This window comes from Aquarana catesbeiana, linkage group LG05, assembly GCF_042186555.1.
Source record: "Aquarana catesbeiana isolate 2022-GZ linkage group LG05, ASM4218655v1, whole genome shotgun sequence".
NCBI classification, from domain to species: Eukaryota; Metazoa; Chordata; class Amphibia; order Anura; family Ranidae; genus Aquarana; species Aquarana catesbeiana.
The window spans coordinates 88,458,176-88,476,061 of NC_133328.1; the positions used below are offsets into that span (position 1 = coordinate 88,458,176).

The window sequence follows — 17,886 nt, forward strand, 5'->3', positions numbered from 1 at the left end:
ATGTGTGGCTTTTTGTGATCTGTGCGTGTGCTTCACTTTGTCAGACAGCTTCTATTTATGTGATTTCTTGATTCAACAGGTCTGGCAGTAAACCGGCCTGGGTGTGGCAAGTGAAATATAACCTCCCTGGCGGTTTTCCCGAGTGTGGCTCGGGGTTAAAATTCAGTACCATTAGCGGTAACCCCGAGCCACACTCGGGATCGCATTGCAGGATCCTGGGGCGGTGTTACTTACCTTGTCCCCGGGATCCTGCGATGTCCCCCGCAGTGTCCGAGGGCTCCGTCCTCCTCGAAGCCTCTCTGTGCCAGGCTCCGTTCCCTGCGAGCGGCGCGACGCACGGGGGCGGAGCCTGGCGGCAAATTCAAAAAACTGTCAAAATCATAACACATACAGTACTGTAATCTTACAGATTACAGTACTGTATGAAATGATTTCACATCCCTTTTGTCCCCAGTGCTCTGGCCCATGCCCTGCATGCAGTTTTACATGATATACACTGTTCTTTCTGCCTGGAAACTGGAGATTGTCCATAGCAACCAAAAAGTGTCCCTTTACGTCAAAAGTGGCTTTAGACCAGCTAGAAAACAGCGATAATAAATTAGAACACTTGCAGAATTGAGCGATAGTGAATTGTGGGGAAATTTATTTTATTACTATTTTTTTAAATTTTTTTTTAATTATTTATTTTTATTTATTATATTATAATTTATGTTTTTGTGTTTCAAACTTTATCATACCCGGGATATCTACTAGACTCTGGTTTGGACAGATTTAAGTGTGTTATTGTTAAGATTTACAGACCTACAATATAAAACGCCAAATTTCCATGCAAAATAATGGTACCGCTTTCAGCACCTAAAATCCGAAATAATCATACCGCCAGGGAGGTTACCTCAGCTTCCAAAAAAATTGTGGTTAATCAGTTCATTCATGATTCAGCATTGGGGGTCGGGCAATTACTTTTTCACACAGGGCCAGGCAGTTTTGAACAGCTTTTTTCCCTTAATAAATGAAATAATTCAAAAACTGCATCTTAGATTTACTCTGGTTATCTGAGTAATATTGTTTGATGATCTGAATCATTTAAGTGTGAGAAATATGCAAAAAAATTAAAAATCAGGAAGGGGCAAATACTTTTTCATAAAATTGTATTTCAGTACCATTTCCTAGATTGTAAGCTCTAATGAGCAGGGCCCTCTGATTCCTCCTGTATTGAATTGTATTGTAACTGTATGGTCTGCCCTCATGTTGTAAACTGCTGCGCAAACTGTTGACGCTATACAAATCCTGTATAGTAGTAATAATTTAGGCGATCATATCATGCTCTAAACATTATTTCCATGTACAATACTTCAGGTCCTAACAAGAGTAAGGGTTTGGGGCACTATCTGTTGTCTGGGCGCTATAGTAAATTTGATTTTGAGAGTATTTTTTTACAAGCGCTATTGTGAATTCCATTTGGACGCTAATTACCACGATTGTGGTCATTTGAGCGCTAATTAGCGCACATCGCTATAGTAAATGACCCCCACGCTGTCACACTCTAATCAGCGAATCAACTCAAAACACCTGTAAAGATTTCCTGAGGCTTTAAATTGTCTCTCAGTCTGGTTCAGTAGGTTACACAACCATGGGGAAGACTGCTGACTTGACAGTTGTGCAGAAGACAGTCATTGACACCCTCCACAAGGAGGGTAAGTCGCAAAAAAGGTCATTGCTAAAGAAGCAAGCTGTTCACAGAGTGCGGTATCCAAGCATAATAATGGAGATTTGAGTGGAAGGAAAAAATGTGGTAAAAAAAGGTGCACAAACAACAGGGATAACCGCAGCCTTGAGAGGATTGTGAAGCGAAGGCCATTCATGAATTTGGGGGAGATTCACAAGAGTGGACTACAGCTGGTGACAGTGCTTCAAGAGCCACCACACACAGACATATTCAGGACATGGGCTACAACTGTCGTATTCCTTGTGTCAAGCCACTTCTGAACCAGAGACGTCAGAAGTGTCTTACCTGGGCTAAGGAGAAAAAGGACTGGACCTGTTGCTCAGTGGTCCAAAGTTCTCTTTTCAGACGAAAGTTAAATTTTGCATTTAATTTGGAAATCAAGGTCCCCGAGTCTGGAGGAAGAGTGGAGAGGCACAGAATTCAAGTTGCATGAGGTACAGTATTAAGTTTCCACAGTCAGTGATGATTTGGGGAGCCATGTCATCTGCTGATGTTGGTCCCCTCTTTTATCAAGTCCAAAGTCAGCACAGCCCTCTACCAGGAAATTCTACAGCACTCCATGCTTCCCTCTGCTGACCAGCTTTATGGAGATGCAAATTTCATTTTCCAGCAGGACCTGGCACCTGCAAACAATGTCAAAAGTACCAATACCTGGTTTAATGATCATGGTATCACTGTGCATGATTGGCCAGCAAACTTGCCTGACCTAAACCCCATAGAGAATCTGTGGGGTATTGCCAAAAGGAAGATGAGAGACACTAGACCCAACAATGCAGACGAGCTGAAGGCCACTATCAAAGCAACCTGGGCTTCCATAACACCTCAGCAATGCCAGAGGCTGATCGCCTCCATGCCATACCGCATTGATGCAGTAGTTCAAACAAAAGGAGCCTCAACCAAGTATGAAGTAAGCCAACATTTCTGTATTAAAAATCTTTTTTTTTTTTTAGTTAGTCTTATGTGATATTCAAAATTTTCTGAGATACTGAATTTTTGGTTTTCACTAGCCGTAAGCCATAATCAGCAAAATTAAAAGAAAGAAATACTTGAAATATATCACTCTGTGTGTAATTAATCTATATAATATATGAGTTTCACTTTTTGAATTACTGAAATAAATGAACTTTTTGATGATATTCTAATTTTTTTGAGATGCACCTGTATTCAAGGTTTTAGAACAGCATACGCTCAGACAAGAATGGGACATTCTTTACCCAAAACTCAAGCAATAGGTTTCTCCAGTTTTTAGACGTTTACAGAGTGATAAAAGAGGAGATGCTACACCAAAATAAACATGGCCCTGTCCCAGCTTTTTTGGATATGGGATTGTACTTTGCAAGCTTTGTGTGCCCTGTCCCAACCTTCTTGAGAAATGTTGCTGCCATCAATTTCTAAATTACCCCCCCCCCCCCCCAAATGGTATATTTGTTCAGTTTAACATTTGATATGTTTTCTATTCTCTATAGTGAATAAAATACGGATTTATGAGATTTGAAAGTCGTTGCATTCTGTTTTACAGTGTCCCAACTTGTGAAATTGGGGTTATACATCAGTGCACCGTGTTTTATTCATCCCTGACTCCATGAGTAAGTGAAAGATCTACTATTTCTTCAATAAGCAGCCTGTCAATCCCTGGAGTGAAAAGAGTATAATTTCCACCTACTATTTTGTGCTCAGTGGCTTTATTGAACCTGGACACATAGGGCTATGATCGCATTAGGTGAGGGTATGTTAGGTTTGTTCTGAAGGAGGTATTTGCGCACGATGATCCGTGATGAGTACAGGAGGCTATTATAACTTTACACATGTACAAGACCAGGACACATACTAGCACATTATGACAGACTACTTACCTATAAAATGGATCCCTCTAGCGGCACGCTGTCACCATCGACAGGGATGCCACCTTCACCAAGTCTTCCTTACAGGTTAGGGGGCTCTCGGCCAATTAAAGGGCCGAGCTACAATGACATGTCAATGGTGCATGCGTGCAGAAGTCACGGTCGTAGCACAGCACTCTCAATGGATGGCACACTCAATGTGCTGTTTATTCAGAGCCCAGTGCGCATGTACTGGTGACATCACCAGCTGCTACACATCTGAATATCTCCTAAACGGTGCACATTTAGAAGATATTCACTGTACCTACAGGCAGGTAAACCTTATCACTAATTATTGGCTTACCTGTAGGTACAAGATAAAAGCAGAGTTTACTATCACTTTAAGGCCCCGTGCACGCTGGGCTTAAAAAAACATTTTTTTCCTGCCTGTGCATGCACATATAGGTGTTTACCGGCAGAAAAAAGAACCCATCACTAGCGCGTTCAAGAGAGGAGCTTTCGGGCACAAAAAAAAAAAAAGAGGAACGTGTATAAACACTAGACACGTTTAGGCTTTCTAATTGCCAGAATAAATATAATATTCTGCCCAACAGAATGCATTAATGCCCATAAACGTGTGTGCAATACACATCTTTGAGGCAGTTTTTCTCCTGCCAGGGAAAAAAGTGTCCAGAGAAGCTGAGAAATCTGAGTGTTTGAGGCCTAGTCACTAACCTAGAAGTTTGGACTTCAGATGCATATGAGACAAAATGCAGTCAGGTAACTACCATTTTAACAACAGCAGCCTATATACATCTCTAAAAAAAAAGTTACTTACTGGTAACGTTCTTTCCCGGAGTCTTTCAGGACAGCCACCTGAGAGCTTGGCTCCTCCCTTCTGTTTGGAAACACCTGCGCCAGCTTGTATAAATTTCCTCCTCCCCTGCTGGCTCCTCAGTTCTTTAAAGAGCACCTCCAGTCGGCTGGGGAGACACAAGAATATATGATAAACACAATTCATTATATCACATTTCCTGTAAGGAAATCTCTATGTCTTGATACACAATTGGGTGGGTACCCGGCTGTCCTGAAAGACTCCGGGAAAGAACGTTACCAGTAAGTAACTTTGTTTTTCCCCTAATCGTCTTTCAGGACAGCCACCTGAGAGGATAAACGAGCACTTACCCCTAGGGCGGGACCACGGCTTGTAAGACCTTGCGTCCAAAGGTCTGATCTTTAGCCGCCCAAAGATCCACTCTATAGTGTCTTACAAAGGTGGCAAAGCTGGACCAAGTTGCCGCTTTACAAATCTGTTCCGGCGTGGCTCCAGCTCTCTCTGCTTGCGACGCAGCCATTGCCCTGGTGGAGTGTGCCCTGATACCCTCTGGGACCTGCATACCTCCTAACCTATAAGCCTGTTCAATGGCTTCTTTTAGCCATCTGGCTATGGTACGTCTTGTGGCCTTTTGCCCTTTCCTTGCTCCAGAAATCAAAATAAATAAGGAGTCCGTCTTCCTAATATCTTTGGTTGCTTCTAAGTAATGCAAAACACATCTCCTTACATCTAAACTATGGAACTTTACTTCTTGTTCCTTAGAAGGATTTGGGCAAAATGATGGCAACACAATCTCCTGGCCTCTGTGGAATTTCGAGGCCACTTTAGGGAGAAATGCCGGATCCATTCTAAAAATTATGTGATCTGGAAAAATCTGAAAAAAGGGAGGCCTGATTGATAGGGCCTCCATCTCACAAACCCTTTTAGCCGTAGTAATTGCCACCAAAAAAACTGCTTTAAACGTCAGCATCTTCAGGTTGCAATCATCCAGTGGCTCAAAGGGGTGAGCTGTCATAGTTTGCAGCACTAATGACAGATCCCACTTTGGAAAAACTGTACCCTGTATCGGTCTTTGTCTGCTCAGTGATCTAAAGAGTCTGATTACCCACGGATCAGATGCTAATCTCTTCTCCAGGTAAACAGAAAGTGCTGACACTTGACTTTTAAGCGTGCTAAGACTTAGTCCCTTGTCTATCCCGTCCCGTAGGAACTCCAGGACTGCCACTGAGCCTTGTGTATTGAATTTTTTGTCTATACACCATCTGTTGAAACACCTCCATACTTTTTGGTAGATGTTCCTTGTCTCCATCTTCCTGCTTTTCAGCATTGTGTCTATTAGACGGCCTGAGAACCCTTTCGCTTCTAGCAACTGCTCCTCAGACACCATGCAGCCAAGTTCCATCTTTCCACTTGGGGGCAGTGTACTGGGCCCTGGGAGAGTAGATCTTCCTGGATCGGTAAAAACCAGGGGGGTTCTACCGCGAGTTCTCTGAGCATAGAGAACCACGGTCTCTTGGGCCAATAGGGCGCTATGAGAATTAGCGTTGTATTCTCCGTACGTAGTTTTCTTATTACCGCTGGTAGGAGAATAGGTGGGGGAAAGGCATAGCATTTGCTGAATGCCCATGCTTGTGCCAGCGCATCTACCCCGAGCGCTCCGTCCTCTCTTTCCAGGGAGAAGAATGCTCTGACTTTCCTGTTTTCCTTTGAGGCAAACAAGTCCACCTGAGGTGTTCCCCACTTGTGACCTATCTGCTCGAATACCTCCTGGTTTAGCGCCCAATCGCCTTCTCTCACCTTTTTCCTGCTGAGGAAATCTGCCACTTTGTTTAAATCCCCTTTCAAGTGGATTGCTGACAAAGAGAGTAGGTTTCTTTCTCCCCACTTCAAGATTTCCTCTGCTAATGTCCACAGGGCTCAGCTCCTTGTTCCTCCCTGTTTGTTTATATAGGCGATCACTGACACATTGTCGGACCTGACCTGTAAATGTTGACCCTTGAACTCTGACTGGAAGGCTTGAAGTGCATACCATACTGCTCTTAATTCCTTCCAGTTGGATGATCTCCTCCTCTCTTCTTTTCCCCCAAGTCCCTTGCGCTATCTGAGCGCTTAAATGCGCTCCCCACCCTACGCCACTTGCGTCTGTGGTTAGGATTCGGGAAATGGGTAGATTCCACAGCCGTCCCTTGTTTATGTTCTCTATTGTCCTCCACCACCATAAGGTTCCTTTCACCCTTGCTGATAAAAGAACCCTGGTGTCTAAGGACTCCTGCTTGTGATCCCACATTTTTAACAGGAACACCTGCAGTGGCCGAAAATGCAGGCCTGCCCATTGGACCACTGGAATCGCAGATGTCAACAGTCCCAGTGTTGACATTATCTGCCTTATGGCACACGGTATATTGGCTTGTAATAAGCTTACTTCCTTCTGAATTTTCCCTATCTTTTCTTTGGGCAGAAACAGTCTTTGTTGCGCTGAATCTGACATACCCCAAGTATACTATTTGCTGACTGGGTTGTAAATTGGATTTTTCCAAATTTACCAGCCAACCCAGACTTTCTAAGTACGTCTGTGTGTAGCTGAGGTTTTCTAGTAACTTCCGGGGCGACGCTGCAAATAGGAGAAGGTCGTCCAAATAAGCTATGACAGATATGCCTTTGACCCGTAATGGTGCCAGAGCTTCGGCCAGAATCTTGGTAAAAATTCTGGGCGATGAGGAGAGGCCGAAGGGTAGAGCCTGAAATTGAAGATGCCTGATTCCTCTTCCCGTCTCTATCGCAAACCTTAGAAATTTTTGACACTCCCGCTGTATCGGGATGTGCAGGTATGCGTCCTTTAGGTCTAGGGAGACCATATAACAGTTTGGGGGCAGAAGGGCCCTTACTGAATATATGGACTCCATTCTGAACCTTTTGTAGGTTATGGATAAATTTAGAGGCTTGAGGTTGAGGATGGGTCTGGTCTTTCCTGAAGTTTTCTGAACTCCGAATATGTGGGAGTAGAAACCCTGCCCTCTCTCTCCCCTTGGTACCTTGATTATCACCTTTTGTTGCTGGAGCTCCTCTAAGGATCTCATTAACCCTCTGGCCTTCTCCTTGTTTTTTGGGGGTTTGGTGATGTATAATCTGTTTGGGGGTGCTTTTGAGAACTCCAAACGATATCCCTCCTTTATTGTTCTCAAAATGAATTTGTTGGAAGATATCTCTTCCCATTGCGGAAGGAAGGCCCCCAGTCTTCCCCCTACTGCGACTATTGTGTCATTTCTTTTGGGTTTGCTCAGGAGGACGAAAAATCGCCCCCCCTTTGCCTTTCCCTCTCTGAACCCAAGGTTTCCTCTGGGTTTCCATTTTGGGAGCTGCAAATCGGGGTCTTGTATTCCCTCTTTGCCTTCTTTTATTTTGTTGTGGCTGTTTCCAATTTGCCTTACGTTTTAGTGGAAACGCCTTCTTTTTATCTGCCGTTCGATCCAGCACCTTCTCTAAGCCTGGTCCGAATAGCAGATCCCCTGTAAAAGGAATTCCACAGAGCTTGGCCTTGGACGCGCAGTCACCCTGCCATGTCTTAAGCCATAATGCTCTTCTAGTGGAATTGGCTAGGGCGGAGGACCTGGCTGCCATTCGCACCAATTCTGCGGATGCGTCTGCGATATAAGCAAGACCTCGCAGCAGTGTGGGAAATGAGTTTAGGATTTGCTCCTTTGCAGTACCTGCCTCAATGTGAGCCTGTAATTGGTTTAACCAGAACTCTACGTTCCTAGCTACCACTGTGACCGCCATTGCTGGCTTCAGGCTACCCACGGTTGAGTCCCATGACTTTTTTAACAGGGAGTCCATCCTTTTATCCATTGGCTCAGACAAAACCCCCATGTCCTCAAAGGCCAAGTCCGTGTGCCTCGACACTTGCGAGAAGGCCGCATCTAGTTTTGGAATCTTGTTCCATACTGATGCTGGGTCCTCCGAGAAGGGAAATCGCCTTTTTAAGGCCTTAGAAAAAAATGGCTTCCTTTCAGGTTCCTGCCATTCCTTCTTAATAGCCTCTATAAGGACCTCATGAACAGGAAAATTATTCTTTTCCTGTTCCCCCAGGCCCTCATACATCTGATCATGCAGTGACAATGTCTTTTTCTCTGTTGGTATACCTAGCGTGGTATAGATGGCCCCTAATAGATGATCTACCTCATCTAAAGAGAGTTTATATCGGGATGGCTTCCTGGAATCCCCATCCAGGGCTTCCCCCTCAGACTCTTGGGAGCCAGATGTTGCACTGTCCGGCTCCTCCTCCACCTCCTCCCTAGGGGCTACTGAAGAGCCTGCACTCGTGGAGGGTATTGCCTGTGTTTTTGGTAATGGTGTTGTCAGAGGAGCAGTCAAAAGCTGTGGCATTTGGAAACCCTCAAAGAAGGTTTTGAAGGATTCGAAGGTATTAGACAATTCCTTAACTGACGCCGCTAGCTCACCCTGCTCTGAAGAGTGTTCTTGTACTAGTTTACTAATACACTCTTTGCATAATGCCTTTTCCCAGGTATCTTTAAGGGTAACTTTACAGGAAGGACACCTCTTTTTTGAAACATGAGAGACCCTGGTTTTTTCTGTTTTCTGAAAAGACATAAGACAAAAAAACCCCATACCATTAATACACAGTACCCTTCCCCCGCACATTTGCAGGAGTGCAACACTTCATTCGGGCTTGCCTCACCAGGGGCCCTATGAAACCACCCTCTGACACATGAGGGTCCTTTAACCTACTCCCCCCCTTCCCTTAGCCCTAAATTGATGGGGGGGGCGGGGGGGGGGGGGGGGGGGTGGTGGTACAGGCCAGGGGAGCTCCACCCTAGGTTCCCCTTACCTTCACATGGCTGGAGCTGGTCTCTGCTGGAGCAGTGCGGTCTAGGTCCTCTGCATCCGCCATCCTCGTGTCACATCCGGAGCCTGTGCTGTCTCTACAGCTTGTCTGGCTCCTCTCCAGCCCATGCCTGGCTCCTTTTCAGCGTTCTTGGCCCGGAACCGGAAGCCGCGAACCCGGAAGTGCCCACCCCCTTTCGGCCGGATATGACGTCACCCGCCACAGGCCGTGCAATCCCAATACCCGGCATGTTTGTTTTTTCACATGCTGCTGGGGGTATGAGACTGCAGGAGCTGCGCTCCGCTTCACTGCACTCAGCGTTTGAAAGGGCCGCCCCCCCCGACCTCAACCTGCACTCAGGGATGCGGGGGTGGCAATCAGAAAAACGACTTTCCTGACCAGGTTAGTGTAACTGCTGCTCACAGGGCTTTGCCTCACCAGGCTGCTCTGTACACCAACCTCTCTGGTCTGTCCTAGGAGTCCCCACTCCTCTTTCAGGACATGTTTGCCTGAGCCTCCTCTGGCTCTCCTGGCTGGTTCCTATGGTGTCTCCCCACTGGAGGAAACACAAATAACTGAGGAGCCAGCAGGGGAGGAGGAAATTTATACAAGCTGGCGCAGGTGTTTCCAAACAGAAGGGAGGAGCCAAGCTCTCAGGTGGCTGTCCTGAAAGACGATTAGGGGAAAAAGGTTACTTCAAAAACATTTAAAATTGTAAAAAACGCTTTTTTCTATAAGTTCGCATTTGCACCTGTGACAGCAAGACATGCTCATTACCTAGGAACGCTCTGTTTCATACTTTACTGTACGATACAGTGACTATTTTCTATGTCCCTTCAATGCAAGTCTATTCAGACTAGTTGAAAACACTGAGTGCATACACTGCTTCATCTATCAAACACCTAGATGGCCATCCATATTTGTGCTTGTTTGTTCCTAACGGTAAATAAATACGTATGGGGTAAAAAAAAAAAAAAAAAAAGATTTCAGGATTCAATCCTACCAATTTGAAAGGCAGATGGCAAGTCAGAGCTCAGCAACGCGATTTGCAGTAATGACAAAAAGCTTAAACATTCACTCCATATTCATGTATATAACAGGCTGTCCTTTTGGAACACTCAACTCGCATTTAAATCATCAGACCTATTCAAGAACACTTAAATTAAAAAAAAGTTACATTTCAGCAGGTAAATCAGTATGTAATCCACTGTATTAAGTCGGTATATATGTCAAGTCACCTGAGAAAAACTTGAGAACTTAAAGTGGATGTAAACCCCAAAACAAAAAATATTTCATTGAGGCTTGCACCTTGTACAGTATAGGATTTCATGTCATCTGTGCCCAGTCTTGCCATAAAGGGTTAATCCAGCTCTGAGCAGTCCTCTTATCTTTTTTCAGTGCGATAAAAACTGACACACAGAGAAATAGGAGTCAGTTCTTGCCCCTTGCTGTGAGTGACAGGCGATTTATATATCTCATGCACAAGCCTGGGAGAGGCATACTGTGTACTTCAGATCCCCTCCTCCTTTCTTCTCTAGCTCTCCCAGGATTGGCTGCTCCACACCTCAGCATGATTGGGAATGCTGAAGTCATGTGGTGACTTTTCTGGGTTTTGACTGGATGTTGGTGATCATAGCAGAAGTTCAGTGTAAGAAATACAGAGGGGAAAATGCATGTTGACAGGGGGAATGTAGAGGTGGGCGAGGAGTCTACTGACATCATGACTCCACCCACCAAGCTCTGGACATCAGATCCACCCACAGAATCTGCAGTTTTTCAGGTCTCATAACAGACAGAGGGGAGACATTTGACAAGTAAGGATACATGCAGGAGGCATGTATATCCTTATAGTTTAACACTATGAGAGTGGGTTTACATCCACTTTAATGTAAATGCACAGTGTTACTTTCTTTATATGTGTAACCACTGGGTAGTGCTAAAGTGCTACCTATACATTAAACTCATGATACAGTGCCTTGAAAAAGTATTCATACCCCTTGAAATTTTCCACATTTTGTCATGTTACAACCAAAAATGTAAATGTATTTTATGTGATGGACCAACACAAAGTGGCGTATAATTGTGAAGTGGAAGGAAAATGATAAATGGTTTTCAAAATATTTTAGAAACAAATATGTGACAAGTGTGGCGTGCATTTGTTTTCAGCTCCCTTTACTGATACCCCTAACTAAACTCTAGTGGAACCAATTGCCTTTAGAGGTCACCTAATTAGTAAACAGAGTCCACCTGTGTGTAATTTAATATTAGTATAAATACAGCTCTTCTGTGAAGCCCTCAGAGGTTTGTTAGAGAGACCTTAGTGAACAAACAGCAACATGAAGGCCAAGGAACACACCAAACAGCTTGGGGATAAAGTTGTGGAAAGTTTAAAACAGGGTTAGGTTATAAAGAAAATATCCCAGGCTCTGAACTTCTCATGAAGCACTTTTCAATCCATCACCCGAAAATGGAAAGAGTATGGCACAACTGCAAACCTACCAAGACATGTCCGTCCACCTAAACTGAGAGGCCGGGCAAGGAGAGCATTAATCAGAGAAGCAGCCAAGATGCCCATGGTAACTCTGGAGGAGCTGCAGAGATCTACAGCTCAGTTTGGAGAATCTGTCCACAGAACAACTATTAGTCATGCACTCCAAAAATCTGGACTTTATGGAAGAGTGGCAAGAAGAAATCCATTGTTGAAAGAAAGCCATAAGAAGTCCCATTTGCAGTTTGCGAGAAGGCAGGTGGGAGACACAGCAAATGTGTGGAAGAAGGTGCTCTGGTCAGATGAGACCAAAATTGGTCTCACTGGCAAAAACACTATGTGTGGTGGAAAACAAACACGGCACATCACCTTAAACACACCATCCCCACCGTGAAACATGGTGGTGGCAGCATCATGCTGTGGGGATGCTTTTCTTTGGCAGGGACAGGGAAGCTGGATGGAGCCAAATACAGGGCAATCTTATAAGAAAACCTCTTAGAGTTGGCAAAATACTTCAGACTGGGGTGGAGGTTCACCTCCCAGCAGGACAATGACCTAAACATACTGCCAAAGCTACAATGGAATGGTTTAGATCAAAGCATATTCATGTGTTAGAATGGCCCAAAGTCCAGATTTAAATCCAATTGAGAATCTGCGGCAAGACTTGAAAATTGCTGCTCACAGACGCTCTCCATCCAATCTGACAAAGTTTGAGCTATTTTGCAAAGAAGAATGGGCAAAAATGTCACTCTCTAGATGTGCAAAGCTGGTAGAGACATACCCAAGAAGACTTGCAGCTTTAATTGCAACGAAAGGTGATTCTACAAAGTATTGACTCAGTGGGGCTGAATACAAATGCACGTTACACTTTTCACAGATTTGTAAAAATTTTTGAAAACCATTTATCATTTTCCTTCCACTTCACAATTATGTGCCACTTTGTATTGGTCTATCACCTAAAATCCCAATAAAATACATTTACGTTTTCGGTTGTAACATGACAAAATGTGGAAAATTTCAAGGGGTATGAATACTTTAAGGCACTGTATCATGAAGCATTGAAAATCTGAAGTGTAATTCATTGGTAAAACAACTTGCAAAACCTTTGTTCTTAAAGACAGGAGGAAACACCTAAGAAATATTGAACCACTGCAGCTTTACCACGGCCTCATAGACAGAGCCAGATTTTTCACAATGCAACCTAGACAGAAGTAGAGAATCCAGTGGAAGACCTGGGGGCTTTGAAGGTAGTTGACTTCCAAAGGGGTGGGGCTATGCCAATACAGACAAAGCAAAAGGCAATGCTTGTCAATGTTAGTTGACAACTTAGGGGCCAAAACTGCTTCCTTGCGTATGATGTTACCTTAATTGGTCTCCGGACATAGTATTTATCGCTAACCATTTATTTCTACTATCACTGGTTATGTATCCAATTGCATCCCAATATAACCCAGTAAATATGTGAAGGCAGACAAGCCCTAAAAAAGGTAGAATTTTTTTTCTCTCATATCCATTGAGGGATATAGGAATTCAGAAACAGTTTGGCTATATTGCCACCTACCGGAGTTTAGGACACTGGCAAACAAAGATTGTAAGCTAGCTCCTGTATAACCCCTCCTCTACCCAGCACACCTCTGTGTTTAGCCAATTAGCATAGCTATATTTTGCTTGCGACTTTTCGTTGTGAAATTTTTTCCTCTGCTTCGGCTGGTCAGCTATCCAAATTGCCTTTTCCTCAGCCTAGCTTTGAAGGCCATAACTGAGGATTGGAGCTAGCCAGGAATAGGATTTGCATTGAAGCACTTTCCAGTACTAAGTGTACCATTAGACATGGAGTGCTTTCCAGTTTCCAAATTGTGGCACAAGAGAGCCGATAGTTCAAAGACTTGTGTGATAGATGTGATAGCCACTATAAAGCCAACTTTGCAACAGAGGTCATCTAAAGAGGCCCTGATGGGTTCAAAGGGTGGTTTCTGCAGTAAAGAGAACCAAATTAAAGCGAAGTTTCCACTCAAAAGTGGAACGTCCGCTTACATGTCTCCTCCTCACCCCCCTCCCCTCTGGTGCCACATTTGGCACCTTTCAGGGGAGAGGGTCTCTTGCAAGTTTGCCCCCCCTCCTCCTCCCTCCGTTGCCGGGCCAATTAGAAAGCGCAGCACTTTTCGCTCATGCGCAGTAGGGAACCGGCTGTGAAGCAGAAAGGCTTCACTGCCAGTTTCCCTTACCAGGAATGGCGGCTGCACCTGGCAGCCGATCCAAAGATCAGCTGAGGTGCCAACATCGTGGGCTCCCTGGACAGGTCCATATATTAGGGGGGCTGGACCTCCTCTAAGATCCCAGAGAAGTAAAGGGTGCTGTAAGGGTGGTCTAATCTGACAAATACCTTGAATAAAGGTTTTTACAACAGAAAACCTTTCCAGAGGTTATTTGAACAAAAAGGGACAAGGACAAAAGCTGTTCCCTAAGATTACTTAAGACCAAATTCTGACCAAGTCTTGGTTGTAAGAGGGCCAAAATGTGAACCACAGATCGTCGGTGCAAAGTGGGAGTGCTGCTTTGCATTACGTGTGCAAAGCAAAGGTTCATTTTCAACAGCTTGAGGGGTGGGAGAAGGGTTTGCCCCTGTAATTAATGTGGTTCTAAAGTCAAATCATTTTTTACCTTGATTTTCAGGGGAGTAACAGAGTATCCATATCAATGCAGGGTACACAGTGACCCTAGCAGCAGAGAACAAAGGGTATAGCCTAGACAGAGGGTGCAGCAGCAAGGAAGTGAGGCTCAGCTACTTTCCTCCCAGGGTTTCTCCAAGTGTCCCCTACTGCTGCCTCAGAGGCAGTAGAGACAAAGGCAGAAACAAAAACACGTCAGGAAAGGATAAGTACAGGGATAAAGATCTGTGGGATAATAGGCTGGCAAAAGGGCTGGGGAAGACAGTACACACTGCATCTCCCTCAGAGTCTCTTTTTTCCCCAGCAACAACTTCCTGCTTCAGTTTCTAGCAGACAAAATTGGCCATATAAGGCTCTGTGAGCCCCAGGAAATTAGGGCCTTGTGGCCCACCAGGAGGTAGTGACTGAAAACAACTGATCCAGAAAACTGCACAGATTAAGCGGACTCTTACCTGTAAGTAGACCCTTATCCATTAAAAGAAGTTTTTTGGTAAACCAGATGAAAATTTGTCTGCAGCAGAAGAGCTAGATTAAAAGAGAAGTATGGCCAAAGCTTTTTTTGGTCATGCTTCTCTTGTGGTTCACAGAAGTGAACTTACTTGTGCTTATCTGTGACCTAGATTAGTCACAGAGCCGATCCAGGGCCTGGAAGGATCCTGCCAATCTCAGGATCCACCCAGATGTCTAATCGGCAGCTGGCTCAGCTTCTCAGTGCACAACTGAGAGGCTGAGCCAGCCGTTTATGCCCCCTCTCCCGCCTTGTGCTTCAGTGACTGCTAAAGGGGCACAGCAGAGAGCAGTGACTGGCAGTCATCGCTCTCTGCTACGAGTAGACTGAGTGATCAGTAGTCATGTGAATGCTCAGTTCTCTGGCTTAGAGCCAGCTGGGGACCACTGCAGCATGAGATACAGCATATGGGTGAGTATGTATGTTTTTTTTTTTCTATTCCAACACTCCTTTAAAGATCTAGTTTTAGGACATGAAGCACACCATCATTTTAGAGAATTATAGGCTACTCAGGAGTTGACTAATAATCATTATGAAATAAGCTTATGTTTTACGAAACATAAATTGCTCTGCGTGTACACTGTTTTGCCATATGCAGAGTTTGAGATTACCAAGTGAAAAATATTTAACACTGTCCATAGAAAAACAAATTCGTATCAGCCAGCTTATTAGACAGAAAAATTATTAAATATCTATAGTATATCTGTCAGCCCCATACTTAGAAAGAACTGGTTTACCAGGCTGGATTTTCCCAACTGCCTTGTTTATGTCACCATTAAACTAAAAAATGTTTGTAGGTAATTGAATGCTTTAACTTCCATCTCCGCTCTATGGGTATTTTTACCTTGGAAGAGAGGTAAATTCTTTCCAACACATTCAGTAAGACACAGAACAATGCACAAGCAAAATCCTACTGCAATCAGCAATCATCTGGATATATTCTTTGGTTATGATTTGTGTCAACATTTTTATGAATACAGATTGTAACACAAAACAAGGAGCTTTAATATATAAGAAGTGGGGCAACATAATATGGAAAGTTTATGCATATAGTTTCAGTAAAGGGTTCAAAGGACCCCACTAGCAATTTACTAGGAAGAGCTTTCAGCTTATATGACCCACCTGAGCAGTTTGGTTGTACATAATTCGCCTAACCTATTCCAATTCTAGTCAAACTTGCATTCTAATAATGACCATAAGGAGGCAACTTGAAACAAATATTTTTCACCAACGTACAGCTAGCAACTAGGAGGATGTGCAAATCTATAGAAGACATTCAATCATATAAAACAGTAAGCAGGCAAATGTCATAATTATATTCCAAAAACCTTCCCTTCAAATAATTTTACTATTTGTGCAATTCTTCATATTCCAATTATTCCTTTTGGAAAAACAAACAAGATTAATTCCTAAATGTGAAAAATATTTATTTAAATGTGCCATGAAACTGTATTTAAAGGTTCTAATTCTAGAAGATGCAAACGAGGTCCCAAGGGTGACCTACCTCAATTGGTCCTACTGACATCAGCAAGTTTTTCAACTGGCTATTAGTGGTTGATGAAGAAAGCCCTTCAACTGACACTACGCAAGTCTTCGGATTGCACTCTTCCACACGAAGGTTTTGTTTATTTGGCATCAAGCGTCCGCGGCCCATCTGTCCACCAACTCCTCTGCCTCTCCCTCGCATAATGACCTGCCAACAGGAAAATGCACAAAGTTAGTTTGTCCTTTCACAGTATTCATAAAGAGACACTTCAAATCTTGGAGAGTCTAAAAATGGCACTGAAAAAAAAAGGGTTGAAAGTAAATACTTAACCTTCCATGTGGTTCACGATTTCTTGCATTCTTCAGAATGCCTTCCTGCCTCTTCTCTTCTGCACCACCACTTTCTGTAAGGGCATATCATGATCCAGGGATGACTTTCTTATTTGCAAAGCTGGACCCTAAAGATGACCTGCCACCAATCCTGCGCTCCAGCTGGGAAATTTACACGTTGTCGATACTATGTGTACACAATATTATTATTATTGTTCATAACGTGTAAACAATATGGTGCCCTGGCCAGTGTGCTGAGTACACATGCATGGGACACTAGTCAGGGAATGATATTACTTACATGTTGCTATGATAGCTGCAATGTTATCGACAATGTCCCCCTATCCCAGGAGTTTGGGCAGACAGATGTGGAAGGGAAGCAAGAAAAATAACAGGATTTTTTTTGTTATTCATGGTAAAATCCCTTTCTCTGAGTTCATTGTTAGATACATCCTCTTCTAATCCCAACCACAGGTATATAGCGCCACCTACAGGAGCAGGAAACTAGGCAAAAAAAGAAACTCAGCACCGCCTATGGGCAGTCCTGGCTGATATAAACCCTGTCTCCCCATAGGCAATCCAGTTAATCATAAGCAGTGTCAAGAGGAAAAAAAAAACCAACAGATGGGTGGGTGCTGTTCCCGTCAATGAACGCAGAGAAAGGGATTTTAGTGTGCGTAACAAAATAAAAAAAAAATCCTGTTATCGCTTTAGTTCATTGACAGACACAGTCTCTACTATTCTCGAACATAGGGACGTCTCAAAGCAGTGCAAACAAGTGAGGGGTTGGCGAAAAAACAAAGCAAAAGCAGGCCAAAGGGAATGCAACAGGAACACAGGAGCTCAACCAGAAAATAATCCCCCCAAGAGGGATCATAAACCTCAAAAAAGCCACCTGCAAAACTTTGTGGCCAAAACACGCATCCGCAGAGGTCAAGACATCCACCTTGTAAAACTTAGTGAAGGTGTGCATGGACAACCGGTTAGCCCCCTTGCAAATTTGAGACAGATGCCTGGTGACTGAAGGCCCAAGAGGCACTAAGCGCCCTAGTGGAGTGTGCGGTTAGGGGAAAGGAAAAAAGGCCATCGAACAAGAGGGAACTAGGTCACTACTGACCAGATTAGGCAGAAAAAACTGGATGCAAAGAGGGGGTTTATATAAGCAAGGACTGCCCATAGGCA

At 44.0% G+C, this 17,886-nt stretch overlaps 1 protein-coding gene across 5 annotated transcripts in view; it reads right to left on the minus strand.

Moving 5' to 3' along the window:
• RBM33 (RNA binding motif protein 33) overlaps positions 1-17,886 on the minus strand; it is a 264,644-nt gene that overhangs the window by 39,860 nt on the left and 206,898 nt on the right. For all 5 annotated transcript variants that reach the window (XM_073629949.1, XM_073629950.1, XM_073629948.1 and 2 more), the window contains one exon: positions 16,394-16,582. In XM_073629949.1, coding sequence (XP_073486050.1) covers positions 16,394-16,582 — 189 coding nt within the window. The remainder of the gene's footprint in view (positions 1-16,393; positions 16,583-17,886) is intronic.